Genomic DNA, 17,202 nt, shown 5'->3' on the forward strand with positions numbered 1-17,202 from the left:
TGAATATTTTTTTTTTCTAGCTCAGTTTGCAGGTGAGGATCCAGTTGTTGCTTTGGAAGCTGCCTTGCAGTTTGAGGACACAAGAGAGTCGATGCATGCCTTCTGTGTTGGCCAGTATATGGAGGTAGAAATAATTTAATATACTTTGTAGCACATCATATGTAGGATAGTAAACTATCTGGAGAAGTGACCTTTTCAGCCTGTAGGATTGATGCCAGTTTTAGTCAAGGACCTGCAGCAAAAACTTGGGTTACAAATGACTAATTGAGAGAGACAGTATTGCACTTAATGAAATTTAACTTATGATTGTATTAATAGTTTACTTCTTCAGAATGTGTTTATAGTAATAAAGGATAGTTTTGTTTTTAAACTCTTGTTGGAATTTACTTTTGGCCTCAATTTGATATTTCTTCTGTTTAGCCTGACCAGGAAGTGATTACAACACCAGATCTTGGCAGTCTGTCGTCACCTCTCATAGACACAGAAAGAAATCTGGGCCTTCTTCTTGGACTGCATGCTTCCTACCTAGCAATGAGTACACCACTTTCTCCTGTGGAGGTTGAATGTGCCAGTAAGCAGAACTTATTTTCAGTTAAATTAAAAGTAATGGATTGTGTACTGCACCTCTGCATGCTTCCCATAATATGCTGGACCAGACTATTGTAAATATAATTTAATCAGGAACTTAGCATTTTTTTTTGCCTCACTTTCTTCTGGACATAGCTTAAAGACTTTCTTGTTCTTCTTTTTACCATTAGAAAACTCTTAATACACGAAAAACTTTTTTTCTCTTTGTTTGGCTGTTCCTCCCAGTTTTCTCTTTCTGATGCAGACATGCAGGTCTTTTTCACCTCGGTTTGTGTAATTGATTCACTTTTATTCAGATGATTAAATGCCTGTTCTTTTGTGTATTTCCTTGCTTTGTAGCTGATGGCCTCAGGTGAGAAGTGGCTCCCTGTAGTGGCTTGGTTAAGATGTTACCTTACTTAATTTACAAATAATTTGTCAATTGTTTTTTTCTGATTAAACTTCACCAAATAAGTGTGAAAGTCTTCTAAATTTACTCATGTTTGCAAGTAAATTTCATCTTTTGTTGTAAAGAATTATTATTCAGTTTAGTGACAGATAGCTTTCCCTGGCAGAAAGACTTACATATGTATTTTGTTTTCACTCTTGTTAGAATGGCTTAAGTCATCTATCTTCTCTGGAGGCTTGCAGACCAGTCAGATACATTACAGTTACAATGAGGAGAAAGATGAAGACCACTGCAGTTCACCTGGGAACACTACCCCAAACAAATCAAAGCTATATTCACATCGACTAATCTTGAGTGACCATTCACAACCATTTCTGCAAGCCATTGCAGATAACAATATTCAGGATCACACTGTGAAGGTAAAATCTTTAGTCCCATCTTTACCAGGAAATTGTTTAAATGTGGCCAGCAGCAAGCCCCCTGAATCGTTGCTAGAAACAATTTAAAAGCTACCATAAGTGAAACAAAAGTGTTTTCAAATGTTGTTACAGAAAGTGTAGTTGAAAACTGGTAGTGAATTTAAATTGCTCTATTACACACATTGTGTAAGTGTTTGAAAACACTTTTGTTTCACCTTTGGTAGCTTTTAAATTGTTTTTCAGCATCAGTTCAGGGGGATTGCTTTAACCTCTGGCACATTTTCTGTGAAAGGGGAAGCAGGGAGTTGGAGTAAAGCAAGTCTTCATTGTTTCTGTTGTACTGCGAAAACTACCTCCTGCAAGTAAAGTGTTATTCCTAGTCAGAGGTGAGGCCGGGGTAATCAATTATTTTTTTTGTCCAAATTTCTAGGTCAAGGTATAGTCAAGGTCCAGGCTCTAGAGAAAATAATACAAAAATAATAATAATGATAATAATAAGTAAATAAGATTTTGTGGTCCGTTCAAAAGAGTCTGGTGGTCCAGATTTGACCCACGGTCCACCCATTGACTACCCCGGGTTAGGCTGTTCAAAATCAAGACACAGTCATTAATACTTAGATCCTAGCTAACATATGATTCAATTAAAATTAATTTCTGTATGCAGTTTTTCTTATGAATTCCAAGTGATTTAAACTTTAATATTACATGAAAGGAAATTGAATACTGTCATTTAAGCTTTAGTGACACTGTAGACCAGTTGTACTAAGATGGAATTATCTCCCAGTCAAAGTGCGGAGGTGCTGTGTACTTAGTGACCGTATCTGTAGTCATATTTCTCAGTTATATAGTCCCCTGCAAACTCTCAGTTTTAGATGTTTATGTAATTGTATAGTTATTTCTTAGTAGATATAGAATGATTACGTAAGTCTTTTGCGCTCAGATTGGTTACTGCCCTTGGTACACCTCAGTATGCTCACAAGTGTCCATCTCCATTTCTAACCCCATGATTCCTGTCGAACCCCAGAGTCGAGATATAATTTTGAAATATTATTCTTGAGAGGAAATATTTAAGACTGGGTTTAGGTGGCCTGGTAAGCTGGAGAACAGGTCAGAAGCTGTTAGGACTGTGTTCGTTGTTGCCATGTTGTCAGGGCCGGCTCCAGGCACCAGCCCACCAAGCTTGTGCTTGGGGTGGCACCTGGAGGGGGGCGGCGCGGTGCGGCGGCTCCAGCCGCCGGGGAGAGCAGAGCCGCAATGGGCTCACCGCCCTCCCCCGGCACTCTGGCCGCCGGGGAGAGTGGAGCCCCGTCCGGGCTTGCCGCCCTCCCCCCGGCTGGGCTCTCCGCCCTCTTCTCGGCGCTCTGGCCGCCGGGGAGAGCGGAGCCCCGGCCGGGCTCTTGGCGCTCTGGCCGCCGGGGAGAGCGGAGCTCCGGCCGGGCTCTCCGCCCTCCCCGCAGCCCTCCGGCCGGTTGGGGAGAGCGGCCCGCTGCCGGGGGGGCGGCGGCGGGAGGCTTTTTTTCCTTGGGCGGCAAAAAAGCCAGAGCCGGCCCTGCATGTTGTGTATGATGAGAGCCCTCTGATGGGCCATTGTCATCCAAACAGGAGTGACAATATGGATTGCTGTTTGGTACAATAGCTTGTTTGTACTTCTAGTAATTAGGTGATTGATATCCTGGACTGAGAAATATCTTGGCTATGGCTTCTGAATGTATTTTACCCAGGATATTATTGAGTTTTCACTTGAATGCTGACTGTAGTGTTCTACATTACTATACCTGAAGAGTTAGATAGTGCTGTTTCTTTGACTTTAGTGTTTGTTTGCAGGACTTTTTATGTCAAGTAGAGAGGTACTGCAAACAATGTCATTTGACAACACCAATCACATTCCCTCCTGAGCATCCTGTGGAAGAAGTAGGACGTTTACTCTTATGTTGTCTTCTAAAGCATGAAGATTTAGGTAAGTAGACTTAGCTGTTCCAGAACACTTACATTAGGGTTGTGTTTTTTTTTTTTTTTTTTTTTAACTCCCACTCCCCTTAATCTTAGAAATAGATATTCTTAGTCTGTTTTTTCCCATTAAGGTCATGTGGCATTGTCTCTAGTACATCCTGGTACCCTGGGAGTTGACCAAGTCAAACACAGAACCTTACCGAAATCTGTAGTAGATGTATGTCGTGTTGTCTATCAAGCAAAATGCTCGCTAATTAAGGTAAGCCTCCAACCACCTGTGTCTAACTTCTCTTCAACCTTAATTATTAAAAATGACAATTGACTCCTTTAAATTTTATTCCCTTATTAAATTTATAATCTCTGTTTCCATTCCTGTTTTAGACACATCAGGAACAAGGCCGCTCCTACAAGGAAGTTTGTGCTCCTGTCATTGAACGTTTAAGATTCCTGTTCAATGAATTGCGTCCTGCAGTCTGCAATGACATCTCCATAATGTCAAAGTTTAAACTTCTGAGCTCTTTGCCCCGATGGAGGAGGATAGCTCAGAAGATAATTCGAGAGAGAAGAAAAAAAAGAGGTAAGAGACTAGTGATACAGTAGTAAAGCAAAATAAAAGAACCAACTTCCCCTCAAAGCTTTGTACATATAAGTAACACTTCTTTGTTAGGACAGTGAGGATGCTTGGGTTCTGTTGAAATATTGGGTCTACTAGTTTTTTTTACTGGACTTTGACAAACTTTTGTAAAGAGGTAAATATTAACTTCTGGAGACAAGACATGGTGAACTAGTCTAGAAATTCAGGTTAGAGTGGTGCTTGTTTCCTGCTTTCCCGTTCATTTAAAAAAACCTGTACATCTCAATCTGACTGAGTTTGATTTGACATAGTTTGACTTCAAATGGGATACTTTTTCACGTAAAATGATTTGATAAATGATATATAGCTAGTGAGTTACATTATAATGAAACACCAAATATGATCAGATTATAAAATATTACTAGCATTGTCTTTTAAAGATTCAAGCTTATCATAAAACATACCAAAACCACCAGTGTTCTTAATAAAGTTTGTGCTTAATAAAGATTCCATGCTTCAAATTTGAATGTAAAGATTTGGAGATTTTCTGTATGTCTGTGTAATACTCTAGTCATGAAGATGATGAATTTTGCACTTCTGAAAATTTCACCCAAAGTCCAATTTTCAAAAGTGACTGACTTAGAAGCCTGTCTTGCTGACAGTCCTTCATGTTTGAAAGTGGGACTTAGACCCCTAAGTCACTAATGTGCTTTTGAAAATTTTACCCATAGTATAGACATAATGTATGCAGAATATTATATATTGGACCCTACTATTCAGTAATGAAAATAAAATACTATCACTTTGTATGTTTTTTTTCTCATCTTAATTTCCTTGAACATATTGATTGACAAGTTTACATGTAATCATTGTAGCGGAAGTTTCATACTAAAAGATAAAGAATAGCTGGTGAAATTACTCTGACTAGATAATGTTGCAGTGAGTATTGGAGAGAATCCCCACAGTTTGTCTCAAGAAACTATGCTAGAATAATTGACTAAACTTGGAGCATTAAAATCAAAATTCTTCTTCGAGTGATGGTCCCTATTGGATTCCACTGAGGGTTATGCACGTGCGCCATGCACCTGGAGTCAGAGCTTTAAAAAGTAGTAGTTCCGTTGGTCCATGAGTGCACCCTTGTTGCGTCTCATGGTTTTGACAGAGGCGATAAAGGGTGGGACAGACTGACCATGCCCTCAGTTTCTTCTCACTGCTGCGTGATCCAAGTCAGAGCTTCAGCTGTTCTCTCATCCCTTGTGACACACTTTCTGAAAAGACTGTTTTATTCTTGTATATAGTTAGCATTTTATTATTTTTTATAGTATTTTTTTAGTGTTAGTAATAGTTTTCTTAGAATCTAAGGACTTTGTGATGCTGCTTTGGTGGTTTCCTGCCTACCCTCCCACCAGTACCGACACTTGGATACTGGGTTATGCTGAAGATGCCAGCGTTCAAGATCTGCGCTTCCTGCCCTTGCTCGTTTTCAATCCACAATTATCACTAATGCTGCTTTTACTGCAGGGGGAAGCCCACATCACATCTAGGTGCAGTATCTGCCTCGCCTTCCCTGCCCATAAGCAGGAAGTCTAGGCTCTCTACCTCAAGAAACACGTCATGGAGGTTGCCATGAGGCTGCAGTCGGATCCAGGCCAGGGAATTCCCCCACTACATCGGCCTGAGCACTCGAGGAGTGCACCTTCTACTGCGGATCTCCAGTCTGGATCCGCTGGTACCATTGCTACAGACCTCGTGTCAAGGCCAAGCCGTGAGGCAAGGAAACATGCGCATAAGCATGATAGTAAGTCTTCAAGGCCCAAGAAAGACACTGCTTCCTCCCCGAGTTCTGGCCATGGAGAAGCGGCGTTTTCCAAGGCCCACAAGCACAACAAGAAGTTGCATAGAACACTGGACTTACCAGTCCAGGTCTCTAAGCCTCATACCCCCTCTTCATTGGTACCGCCAAAACAGTGGGATCGTCTGTGCTGAGACAGCCTTCTGTCCCCATTCAATCTCTGGATCCATCTGGAATGCATGCCACTGACACCAGGGAGACTCATATTGGCTCCTGGACATCATGAACTTTTTGCCTTAGATGAAGTGAGATCCCTCTATCTTCTGGTACATTCACCTCCAAAGAGACTCTGCTTACCTGCTCTGGACTTACCGCCTTCAGGTCATGTTCATGAGCACTGTCCTGCAACACTCTTGGTTCTGGTGGCTCTGCTATTTGAGCAAGGATCCGACTTCTTGGTATTGGAGGATTCAGATGGGGCACATGGTCCGCTGCTCCCGTACCAATGGTGAGAATATCCAAAGGCTCTGCTGGTCCAGTGGCAAATCCTCCCTTCTCTCAGCCCAGCTCCATGTGGATCATCATAGCAACTCAGTGTGCCAGACAGCAGCATCCACATTCCATTCTGACTGACAAGGAGGGTAAGAGACTGGACGTTCTGGGTTGTAAGATCTATTTGTCAGCCAGCTGTCAGTTCTGCATCTCTAATTACCTGGCATTACTGGCAAGGTATGACTTTTTTGAATTATGGCCAGTGAGCAGAATTTACAGACAAGCTTAGTCAGCAGGACCATGCCCGTTTCCAGGCTATTTTAGAGGAAGGCAAACTGGTTGCCAAAATGATGCTCCAGGCTGCAGTAGATTTGAAGGTTGTGTCTTCGTGCACTATGGACATAGGAATTATCACGAGGAGGGAATCCTGGTTACATTCTTCTTGTTTTCCAAGGGAGGTACAGAACACAATTGAGGACCTCCCCTTCAGTGTCTCTCTCTTCAATCAGAAGACTGATTCCCTACACTCGCTCAAAGACTCTAGAGCAGGGGTCTCAAACTAATTTACCTTAGGGCCAGTGTCAGTCCTCAAATCCTCCCAGTGGGCCAATGTCACTCATGCTGCCAGAACCCACCCCCCAAAAAACTCTGCCTCCCCAAAACTCCGCCCCCCACTTGCCTAAGGCTCTGGGACAGAGTTTGGGTGGGGGAGGTGGTCTGGGGTAGGGGATTGGGATGCAGGCTCTGGGAGGGAGTTTGGGTGCAGAAGGGGTAAGAGGTTGGGCTCTGGGAGGGAGTTTGGGGGCAGGAGGGAGTGTGTGGGGAGGGGGTAGGGGTGCAGGTTCTGGGAGGGGGTTGGGGATGTGGTGCTCACCTGGTGCTCCAAGGCGGGGTGGGCCGGGCGGCCTCTGTGCGCTTCTGCCCCCAGGCACCGCCCCTGCAGTGTCCCATTGGCCACAGGGGCGCTCTCAGGGTGAGGGCAGCACACGGAGGCACAGCCCTGCCCCTGGGCTGCACGGAGGGGCCAACAGCCACTGGAGTGAGCAGGCAGATGCCGCTCAGCTGTGCTGTGCTGCTGGGGCCTCTGAGGGGGGAGCGCCCGGGGGTGGCAGGTGGGGCCAAGGGAGAGACCTGGCCCCAAAACTGCTGGAGCCCCACTGGCCACAATGGGGAGACTCGCCGGCCACAGATGGCCCACAGGCCGGGAGTTTGAGACTCCCGCTCTAGAGCCACCTTGTGGTCACTGGGCATTTATACACCAGCACCCAAGTGAAAATTTTATCAGACATCTCCTTCACAATGACACAGCTCCTCAGTTTTTCTGCCAGTGGTCCCTATGAGCCTCCCTACAAGCATCAAAAGACTCCACAGCCCTGACTGCCTGGCCTGTCAGCACAGTCCTTGACATCACACAATCAATTTTTACATAAGCAATATTTCTGAGTGCATCTAGAGAGCTGTCAACCACGTTGCAACCCACCATTCTTGCACCCCACTCCCTTCGGGAGTCATCTAGCCTGGAGTGTGATAACAATGGACAAGTGGGCCCTGGATGTCATTCGACATAGCATCATGAACTTAATCATATAGCCATCTCATCCACATCGCTTGTCCTGATTCTGCCTCTGGGACCGCTCTCATGACGCTATCTTTGCCCTGGAGGTCGACTCCCTCCTACAGAGAAGGGTGATAGAGCCTGTGCCCACGGACTTTTAAGGCACAGGGTTTGTCTCCACCTACCTCCTGGTACACAAGAAAAAGGAGGATGGAGACCAATCCTAAATCTCCATGGTCTCAACCGCTTCATACGCAAACAAAAGTTCTGTATGGTGATGCTTGCAGCCATCATACCCTATCTAGAAAGAGGCATGTGGTTTACAGCTCTCGATATGCAAGACAATATGCAAGACACTTACTTTCACATAGATATTCACCCAACCCACAAATGATTCCTGAGATTTACAGTGGGCCCTCAGCGCTTCCAATATAGGGTTTTACCATTTGGACTCTCCACTGCTCCATGGGTCTTCTCCAGAATGGCCTGCCCCTGGCATTAAGAGGTCCTCATCTTTTCTTATCTTGACGACTGGCTGCTGGCAGCATGATCCAGATACGAGGCTCAAGTATTGACTTTCCTGCTGCTTTTACTCTTCTCTTCCCTGGGGATGAGCGTAAACCTCGAAAAATTGATGTTGGACCCCACACAGTGCCTGGAGCTCATTGGGGCATGCATTGACATGATCTCTGCATGTGCCTACCTACCACGGGACAGGTGCTTCTGTGACCTCCAGTCCTTTGGTTCCGGCTGGAACTTGCCTTTCCCTTCTTGACCACATGGTGGCGTGCACATACGTCACTGCCTTTGTCTTCGCTTCTGCAGTCTATAACTGTGGCTACAGAGAGCCCATTCTCTGATGTTCAACTCAATGGACACCCTACTGACTTCTTCCCTCCCCTCCCACCCCAGATTTTTTCCTCTCTTTGGTGGTGAATAGACCCAGATCTGGTTTGCACCAGAATACCTTTCCTCCCATCCTCCCCAAGCATGACAATCATTATGAATGCATCGCTTGACAGATGGGGCACACACTTGTTTGCTTATATAGCAAACTCTAGTGGTGTTGTCTGACATGACAAGAATATGGCAGTAGCAGACTGACTATTGGATGAACACGACACAAGGCACTCAGACTGCTTGGGAATCCAGGATGCGCATCAACATCCTAGAACTTTGGGCAGTACGGAGAGCATGTCGTGCATTTCTTCCGTCAGTCTACTACTGCCATATTCTTGTCATGTCAGACAACACCACTAGAGTTTGCTATATAAGCAAACAAGGGGATGCAAGGTTGGCAGCACTTTGTGTGGAAGCTATTAGTCTTTGGAAATGGTGTATGGCCCATGATATCCTGAGGTCAGTGGCTTATCTCCTGGGGACTCCGAACATGATTGCAGATGCTCACAGCAGGAATTTCATGACTGACCATGAATGGTAACTACAAGACACTGTGATCGACATTTTTCACCACTTGAGGACTCCAGTCAGGGATCTCTTTGCCTCCCACACCAACACCAAATCCATCCAGTACTGTTCCAGGGGCGGACTCGGACTGGATCCTAAGGTGACACCCTGTCATTGGCTGGTCGGACTGGATCAATTATGCCTTCCCTCCCCTACCACTCCTACCTCGCGTCCTTCACAAGATTCGGCGGAAAGTGTGACAGTCATTCTGATCACCCCATCCTGACCTCTCCATTTCTGGTTTCCCCCTTTTCTCACATGTCAAAGCATCTTCCATTCCCGCTATCGAAGCATTCTCCTCTCCTGCTACTGGCGTTTCCGGAACAGCTCACACAACACAATGGCAGGATCAGACATCCCAGTCTTTGGACACTTCACCTGAGAGCCTGGTTTTTGGATGGGCATCTTCGCTAGCATGGGAATGCTTGTTGGCAGTGCAAGATGTCCTCTTGAGTAGCAGGAAGGAATCCATGAGGCAGTCCTACCAAGCCAAATGGAAACGCTTTGCCTTCTGTACTCAACAGAAAGGTCTTGCTCCTGAGGCTATAGGCATTCCTCTCCTCTTGGACTATCTCCTATCCCGGAAAGTGTCGAGGCTCGTTCTCCGCTCCATCAAGGTGTATGTAGTGGCCATTAGTGCTTTCCACCCCTCTGTGGAGGGGCACTCTATTTTCACTAACCCATTGATGATAAGATTCTGGAAGGGCCTCATGTGGCTGTATCCTCCCATTCAAACCATTGCTCCCCAGTGGGACCTCCGACTGTTCTCTCACATCATTGATGAACTTGCCATTTGAATATCTGGCCTCCTGCTCCCTTTCCCTTCTTTCCATGATGTTATCACTTTTCTGATAGCTGTTACTGCTGCAAGAAGGTCGGAGGAATTCTGCTGAAAGTCGTTTCCTGCTTTCATCTCAGCCAACCCATACACATACCTGCTTTCTTTCCAAATCTCACACCTCAGAGGCCTTCACACCTTCAGTCCCTCGATGTCCATAAGGCCCTGGCCTTTTACTTGCAGAGGATGAAGCAGTTCTTGAAGTCTCCTACACTGTTTGTCGCTATCTCAGAAAGGATTGAAGGGCAAGCCATCTCCACTCAGAGAATTTCGAAGTGGGTTTTGGGATGCATTACGCTCTCCTATCAGTTATTGGGACTGTCTCCACCCCTGGGGGTATGAGCCCATTCCACAAGAGCGCAAGCATCAACTATGGCCACACTTCACAACGTGCTGCTCAGTGACATATATAGGGTGGCCGTGTGGAGTTTAGTACACACCTTCTCTTCCCATTATGCCCTGCCGCAAGACTCTGTGACAGATTTCTTGTTCCGTGCAGCTGTCCTCCGTTCCACAGTACCATCTTGCTTGCACTCTCCTCCTAACTAGGCAGTGCTTGTGAGTCACTCTCAGTGTAATACAATAGAGTACATGACTCAAAGAAGAGGAGGAGGCTACTTGCCTGTAACTGGAGGTTCTTTGAGATGTGGGTGGTCCTATCTTTATTCCAGTCCTGCCCTCTTTCCCCTCTGCTGTGGAGCTGATTGATTTTATGGTGGAGAAGGAGCTGAGGGCGTGGTTGGTCCGCCCCGCCCTTTATCACCTCGGTTGAAACCATGAGCACTGATGCATGGGCCAACAGATACTACTACTTTTAAAAGCTCTGGGCGCATGGTGCATGCTCATAACGCTCAGTGGCATGCAGATATGGGCCACTCATCTCGAAGAACCTCCAGTTACAGGTAAATAACCCCACTTCCTCTTTGAATAGGTTACTCTTGTTTACAACTGAAGCAAAACTTCCATTTTAGACTGAAGGTAGAATTTTTTTCTTTTACCCTTGAATAGTGGTTCTAGTAAAGCAGAAGATTTGAAAACCATTGATCAGGGTGTTCTCAAGGTGCATTTACCCCCTTTCTATGAATCTTTTCTTGTCCTAATGCTCTTTTGAAGTTGATAGGCCAATATATAGGCTTCAGTTATAATGCACCAAAATCGTATTATGCGGAGGTCAGCAAAACAGTGGAAAGGCATGGGGAGATACAGTTTTTCAAAGCAGCAAAAAATTATTAGTAATTGTAGGATGTTGCTTAGTATTAATGCCTTCTGCCTTGCTTTTCAATGAGGGAATCTTTGCACCAGCAGGCGATAAACTCCTGAGAGGAGAATGGAAGGTAAGAGTGGGGCTGGCTCAGCTGTTTTAGAGGAGCCCCCCACCATAATGCCCTATTGCAGGGAAGGAAGAGAGGTTACTTCTCCTCTCCCTAGCATCCTCTCTGTGTAGGCTGTGGGGAAGTAGAAGAGAACTGAAACACTTATCAGGGAGGCTGACAAACCATAGCATAGCTTTCAGAAAAATAAAGTGGTAGATTTTTAGTTACATAGTAGCTGGAGAACTGTACCCTATATACTAAAATAATTTTAGGGCGATCATAGTTTGAGTTAAGATATTTATTGCTTCTGTGTTTTACCACACCAGTCAAGTAGCATTAACACAGTCAATGGTAGTGTCATGCAGTTAATATTTTATGTTGGTTAAAGATGCAATATGAGCAAGTAAAACAGCTTCCCTCCTGCCACCCATACAACCACATGATGATGATGTATGCTAAGCAAGTTCAAAGGCTCCAGTTTGAAGTAATGTGTAATTAAATAGTTCTTGATGTACATGCTTACATACAAAATTTAATCTACCCTTAGGTTAACCATTATCTGTGTATGCAAGTGTAATGCATTTCCCAACTAGTTGTTTCCAAAGCCTTACGAAAAGCAAAATACCTTGTGTTTTGAGTCACTAATTTTTAATTTGAGTTTGTTCTGTTTGAAACTGTCCTACATTTTCAGAGTTGTTTATTTAAATCCTCTTATGAGTCTAGAAAACTTAAGTTTTTAATGGCAGAGTATTTCAAAGATGGCATAACACAAACCATCTGCAACAATCATTTGTTTATTGGTGTGTTTAAATCAAGTGGACACCTTTTAGAATCAGCTTTTTTATTTTTACTGTGAAATAATCATGTATTTATTCTATCTTAACATGCAAATCTAAATCTTTCCAATATAATTTTTTTTATTTCTAGTGCCAAAAAAATCTGAATCTGCTGATGTGGAAGAATCCAAAATTGGAAATGAGGAGAGTGACTTAGAAGAGTCATGTGTTGTACCCCATAGTCCTGTGTCTGTAGATAAAAGGCCCATGCCAGTCAAATCACCTAAGGTAAAGTATCCAGCTGTTGATTTTCTCTTCTGAATAAAAGAGACCAATAGGAAAAAAAACCCTAAGACAGTGAATAGCATGATCTCACAATCCAGTAATTCTGGCAGACACATTTGGAATAATTAATGGTCAGCTTAATATCAAGTACAGAACAGCTACTTCATGTTTTAATTACACTTGTAGTATAGTTTTAAAACAAGCCAGTGGTCCCCAACCATTTTTGTCTGGTGGGCACCAGACGACTAGCAACGGAGGACAGTGGCGGCGGATGCTCGTCCACCGGCCAGTACGCAGGTGCACTTAAGCACCGCGTTGGGGACCCCTGTTGTATGCCATGAGCTCTGAATCGCCAAAGACAAGCTTCCTTCATCTTGTTATTTAAAAGAACATTTAACCCCTTGACTTCACTTCAAAATAAATCAAGCTAGTTGCTTTGTCCCTTTGAGTTCCAAGGTTTTTGAAATGATGCCTAATATATCTGATCATGGTATTTATTACACCAATATATGAACCTTTTCCTTAGTTTGATTTTTAAAATATTTTTTTAATTTGGATATTGGAGCATATGCAATACTCTCAGCTTGTTTTCTTATTGAATTAATTTGCTTAATTTAATACTTTTTCCCAATTAACAGGATAAATGGCAACCACTTCTGAGTACAGTTACAGGTGTTCATAAATATAAATGGCTGAAGCAAAATGTCCAAGGCTTGTATCCCCAGTCTGCTCTCCTCAACACCATTGTTGAATTTGCACTGAAAGAAGAGCCAGTGGATGTAGAAAAGATGAGAAAATGTTTATTGAAACAGGTAAAATGAGTAAAAATGGGTTAAGTAATTGGGTTGAGTGGGTTAAGTAATTACACAAAAGTTTATTGATTTGTTGATTGATTTTATTGATTGCAGTTAGAAAGAGCAGAAGTTCGTCTGGAGGGGATAGATACAATTCTGAAACTGGCAACTAAAAGCTTCTTACTCCCATCTGTGCAATATGCTATGTTCTGTGGATGGCAGAGGCTTATTCCAGAGGGGATCAATATAGGGTAAACAGGCTTTTTCACTTTTAATATGTTTCTGACTTGGGACAGGGGAGAGACTGTAAAATAATCTTTTTTTCTTTTTTCTCCCACCCCCCCTTAAATAAAGGGAACCGCTCACAGACTGTTTGAAGGATGTTGATCTGATCCCACCATTTAATAGAATGCTGCTGGAAGTAACTTTTGGAAAGTTGTATGCGTGGGCTATTCAAAATGTCCGGAACATCTTGTTGGATGCTAATGTCAGATTTAAAGAACTAGGTGAGCTTTAATCTTAGCCTTAGTCTTCTGTTGTTGAATCAAAAAACTCTAGTTTGAATATAATTTATTTCATGTACTAGCTGAACAGCACATTTTAATGTCTTACTCTTTCTTCATGCTGCTGAGTATTTTTATAGAAATGTGTCCTTTTTTTCTCTCTCTCTCTCTCCCTCCCCCCTCCCCCGCCCCCAATTAAGCTGAGTTTCCAATATTTAGGAGAATGTTCTTGGTTTCCTGATAGGTTACAGCACTTAAATAACCAGTCACTACTCTATATATCTTGGAACTTCCATTTTGGGGGTTCCTAAAGCCAAGGGGTAAAGTATAATTATTTTAAACTGTTTAAATTTATAATCTATTTAATTGTAGCTCTTATGCATTAATTTGCTCTGCATTATTTATATTTACTTAAAGGTATACTAATTCTGAACTAGGTATCCAACCTGTTCCTCTGCAAACCATTACTAATGAGAATGCTGCCGGACCAAGTCTTGGGACCATTCCACAAGCACGTTTTCTGTTGGTCATGCTCAACATGCTGACCTTACAGCATGGTGCCAACACCTTGAACCTCCTTCTCAACTCTGGCATGCTAGCATTGACGCAAACCACACTGCGGCTAATAGGTATGAAATCTTCCAGCTTTTTGTTTGTAAGAATGTATATGTTTTGAACAATGAATTATTTCACAGGTTTTAACTTCCACTGCATTGTAAGTAGGACACTTCACTTGTTAAGAACTGGTGATCTGAGCCACTTGGCTATACTACTGCCCAGTCTGTAAAAACATGTGCCAGTGAAGTAGAGGGGGAAGTGGAAAGCTTAGGTTGACATATGCGCCTTATCTCAGCTGTGACTTGATGAGCATTATGAGTAATCTATCGTTGACAGTTCTCGTTATAGTCTCTGTGAGCTATATGAACACATTAGGTGTTTTAATAACTCCCACTATATTGTTTCATTCAGTTTGTTGCTGTAGGAGCACAGAGATTGGAGGTAGTTTTAGCATTTTGGCTGAAAGTTTCATTCACTTGGTTCTTCATAAGAACTTGTGCAGAATTACGTATATAAGAGTTGAAACTATTCTGCTTTTGTCGCCGTCTTCCCCGCCCCCCCCTCCCCCCCCGCCCCCCCATAGCCAAAAGTTATTCTGACAAGTTTATTTACCCTTCCAGGTCCTTTTAAAACTACGTGGACAGCAAAGTAAAAAACAGTGTTTCTGGAGCACTCCTTTCCATGCAGCCATTGCCCCCACTACTGTTGCAAAGCAAAACAAAAAGTGTCCTCCTAAATATAAGAGGTGTTTTATTTGAAGTACTGCCTCAGCAGTCTCCAGTGGTGGAATTATGCCATTTCTATTCATAGTCTGCAGGGACTCATTTTGTTACACTGAGAGCTAGGAAGGAAGGCCTCTCCAAAGCAGGCCTCTTCAATAGAAAGTAAAAAGCATACTGTTCATCTTTCGTTCTTTGCAGATGGTTAACACAAAGTCAAATATTGGCAGCAAAAAGCAAAAGGTTTTTAAGATCACCCACTGGGGAAAAACTTCATATTTCTTGTAAGGCTAAACATCTGCCATTCTGAGAGGTTTTCAGTTGGGGAAAGAAGTGACTGTCTCTCCTGAAAGGAGCTTGCAGAGCTGTATCTCAAGGTACTTTCTCTTCTGTTCCCAGCATCCCAGTTATCTGTGGATGAACAGAATGAGGGTTTATCTTGGTGAATATATTGCTCCTCAAAGAAGTTTTCTTTCTTCAGTGTACGAAGACCTATAAATGGTTATATTTATATTTCTTCCACCAGTGCTCCCACTCAAGCTGAGGAATTAAATATTAGACATCATGGAAAATTTCCTCCTTTCCAAAGTGCAGAAAAATTAACACCACTTGTATGGATTCAGAGCAGGAAGAAAAGGAAAAATTATTTCATAATACTTCTTTTATGGACATTCTAACACTTTCCTCTGAAGTGTTTGATGCTGGCTACAGTGACCTGAATCAAGCTACCAGAGTAGATGTAAACATAGAAATTACCATACCAGATTAGACCAATGTTGTAACATATAGGCAGACTACTGAAGGTGTAGAATCAGATTTGAAGGGGGAAAAGTCCTGGCAAGAATAAAAGTCAACTGGTAAACAAAAGAATTTACATTGAATCAAGGCTCTAAAGCCTATATAGATGTGGCTTCACTAGCTAATGATAGAGTTTCTATTGAGTTCTGTTTTGGGGTCTGTTCCCCAAATGATTCAGTAGACTGAGAATTTGAATGCATGGTGAGATGAGAGTGTGAAGTTTCTCTGGTTTGCCTATTAGTCTCACTGGGCAGCCATGTCATGGTGGTGTGAGACTTCAGGAATACTGACCCGCATACCCATGGGGATATTATTTGCTTTTTCATTGTTTTTGTTCAACACAAAGTCTCAGGAGCTAAATCTTCCATAGTTAGATGTCTTAAATTCTATACTACATAAGCGTATTTACTTGTTTACAGGTAAATAGTACCTGAAGGCATAGAGTCCAGTATCAGGGGGTAGTCTGTATCCACAAAAACAACAAGGAGTCCGGTGGCACCTTAAAGACTAACAGATTTATTTGGGCATAAGCTTTTGTGGGTAAAAAACCCACTTCTTCCCTCCTTGTTGTTTTTTTGAAGGCATAGAGGCTCACTCAAGTAAATAAAACTCTCTCTTCGTATGAAGAATTCTGTAAGGCAGCAATTTGACCCTCAGCTTTCACCTTTCTCAAGCACTACAAGCTGGAGCTGCATGTGCCTGAGGACGCATCCTTTGAGGAAGGCGTGTCCCAGTCAGTAGTATAAAAAACCTTTGTACTATTCCTTGAGAAATGAAGATCACTCTTCTAGCCTCCTTTGTTTTACTTGCCCCACTACCCACTCTCCTTTTGTGTTTATTTTTCACTGTTTGCTACGCCTCTGAGGTGATGGACTGAATAAAGTAACAAGACAAAGAATGGAAAACTTGTTACCCATTGACCTTTTTTCCCTCTCAAGCTGGACCTGTCCATACTTTCTAGGATAAGAATCTGTTTCCTATTTACGGGAGTGTGTGTAGTTTAATTGATATTTCATATTAGGGTTTTGTACTGCAGTCCATCATTGTAGTATCCAAACGGTTTTCCTACAAAATAGATTGGCAGTAGTAGGGTTCTCAGTGGGCTTCATGGACTTTCGCTTTTCTCCCTTTTTTAATGTTTGTGTCATCACTTATTGTTTTGTTATGACAATCCTGGTTGAGGAGTTAAGTAGGCAGAGCTTGAGTTCAGAGCACTTGAACTTCTGGTCTCAATACAATGATGGATTGTGGGGAGAGAATTTAAATAAATGAAGTTTCTTTGACTTTTGTCTACAAATGGTAAACTTAAGGTATTGAAGGCTTACCTCCACCAAATGACAACCAGGTTTTATATCCTGTTGCATTCATTTCTTCTCAGATAAAGACTGAAATT

General features: G+C 43.0%; 1 protein-coding gene across 2 annotated transcripts in view; it reads left to right on the forward strand.

Annotated features, from left to right (window-relative positions):
- HERC2 (HECT and RLD domain containing E3 ubiquitin protein ligase 2) overlaps positions 1–17,202 on the forward strand; it is a 209,208-nt gene that overhangs the window by 92,767 nt on the left and 99,239 nt on the right. For both annotated transcript variants that reach the window (XM_034757914.1, XM_034757915.1), the window contains exons 25-35: positions 21–124; positions 421–571; positions 1,181–1,395; positions 3,220–3,352; positions 3,477–3,604; positions 3,727–3,922; positions 12,304–12,440; positions 13,076–13,249; positions 13,346–13,482; positions 13,586–13,737; positions 14,172–14,363. In XM_034757914.1, coding sequence (XP_034613805.1) covers positions 21–124; positions 421–571; positions 1,181–1,395; positions 3,220–3,352; positions 3,477–3,604; positions 3,727–3,922; positions 12,304–12,440; positions 13,076–13,249; positions 13,346–13,482; positions 13,586–13,737; positions 14,172–14,363 — 1,719 coding nt within the window. The remainder of the gene's footprint in view (positions 1–20; positions 125–420; positions 572–1,180; positions 1,396–3,219; positions 3,353–3,476; positions 3,605–3,726; positions 3,923–12,303; positions 12,441–13,075; positions 13,250–13,345; positions 13,483–13,585; positions 13,738–14,171; positions 14,364–17,202) is intronic.

This window comes from Trachemys scripta, chromosome 1 (genome assembly GCF_013100865.1).
Source record: "Trachemys scripta elegans isolate TJP31775 chromosome 1, CAS_Tse_1.0, whole genome shotgun sequence".
NCBI classification, from domain to species: domain Eukaryota; kingdom Metazoa; phylum Chordata; order Testudines; family Emydidae; genus Trachemys; species Trachemys scripta.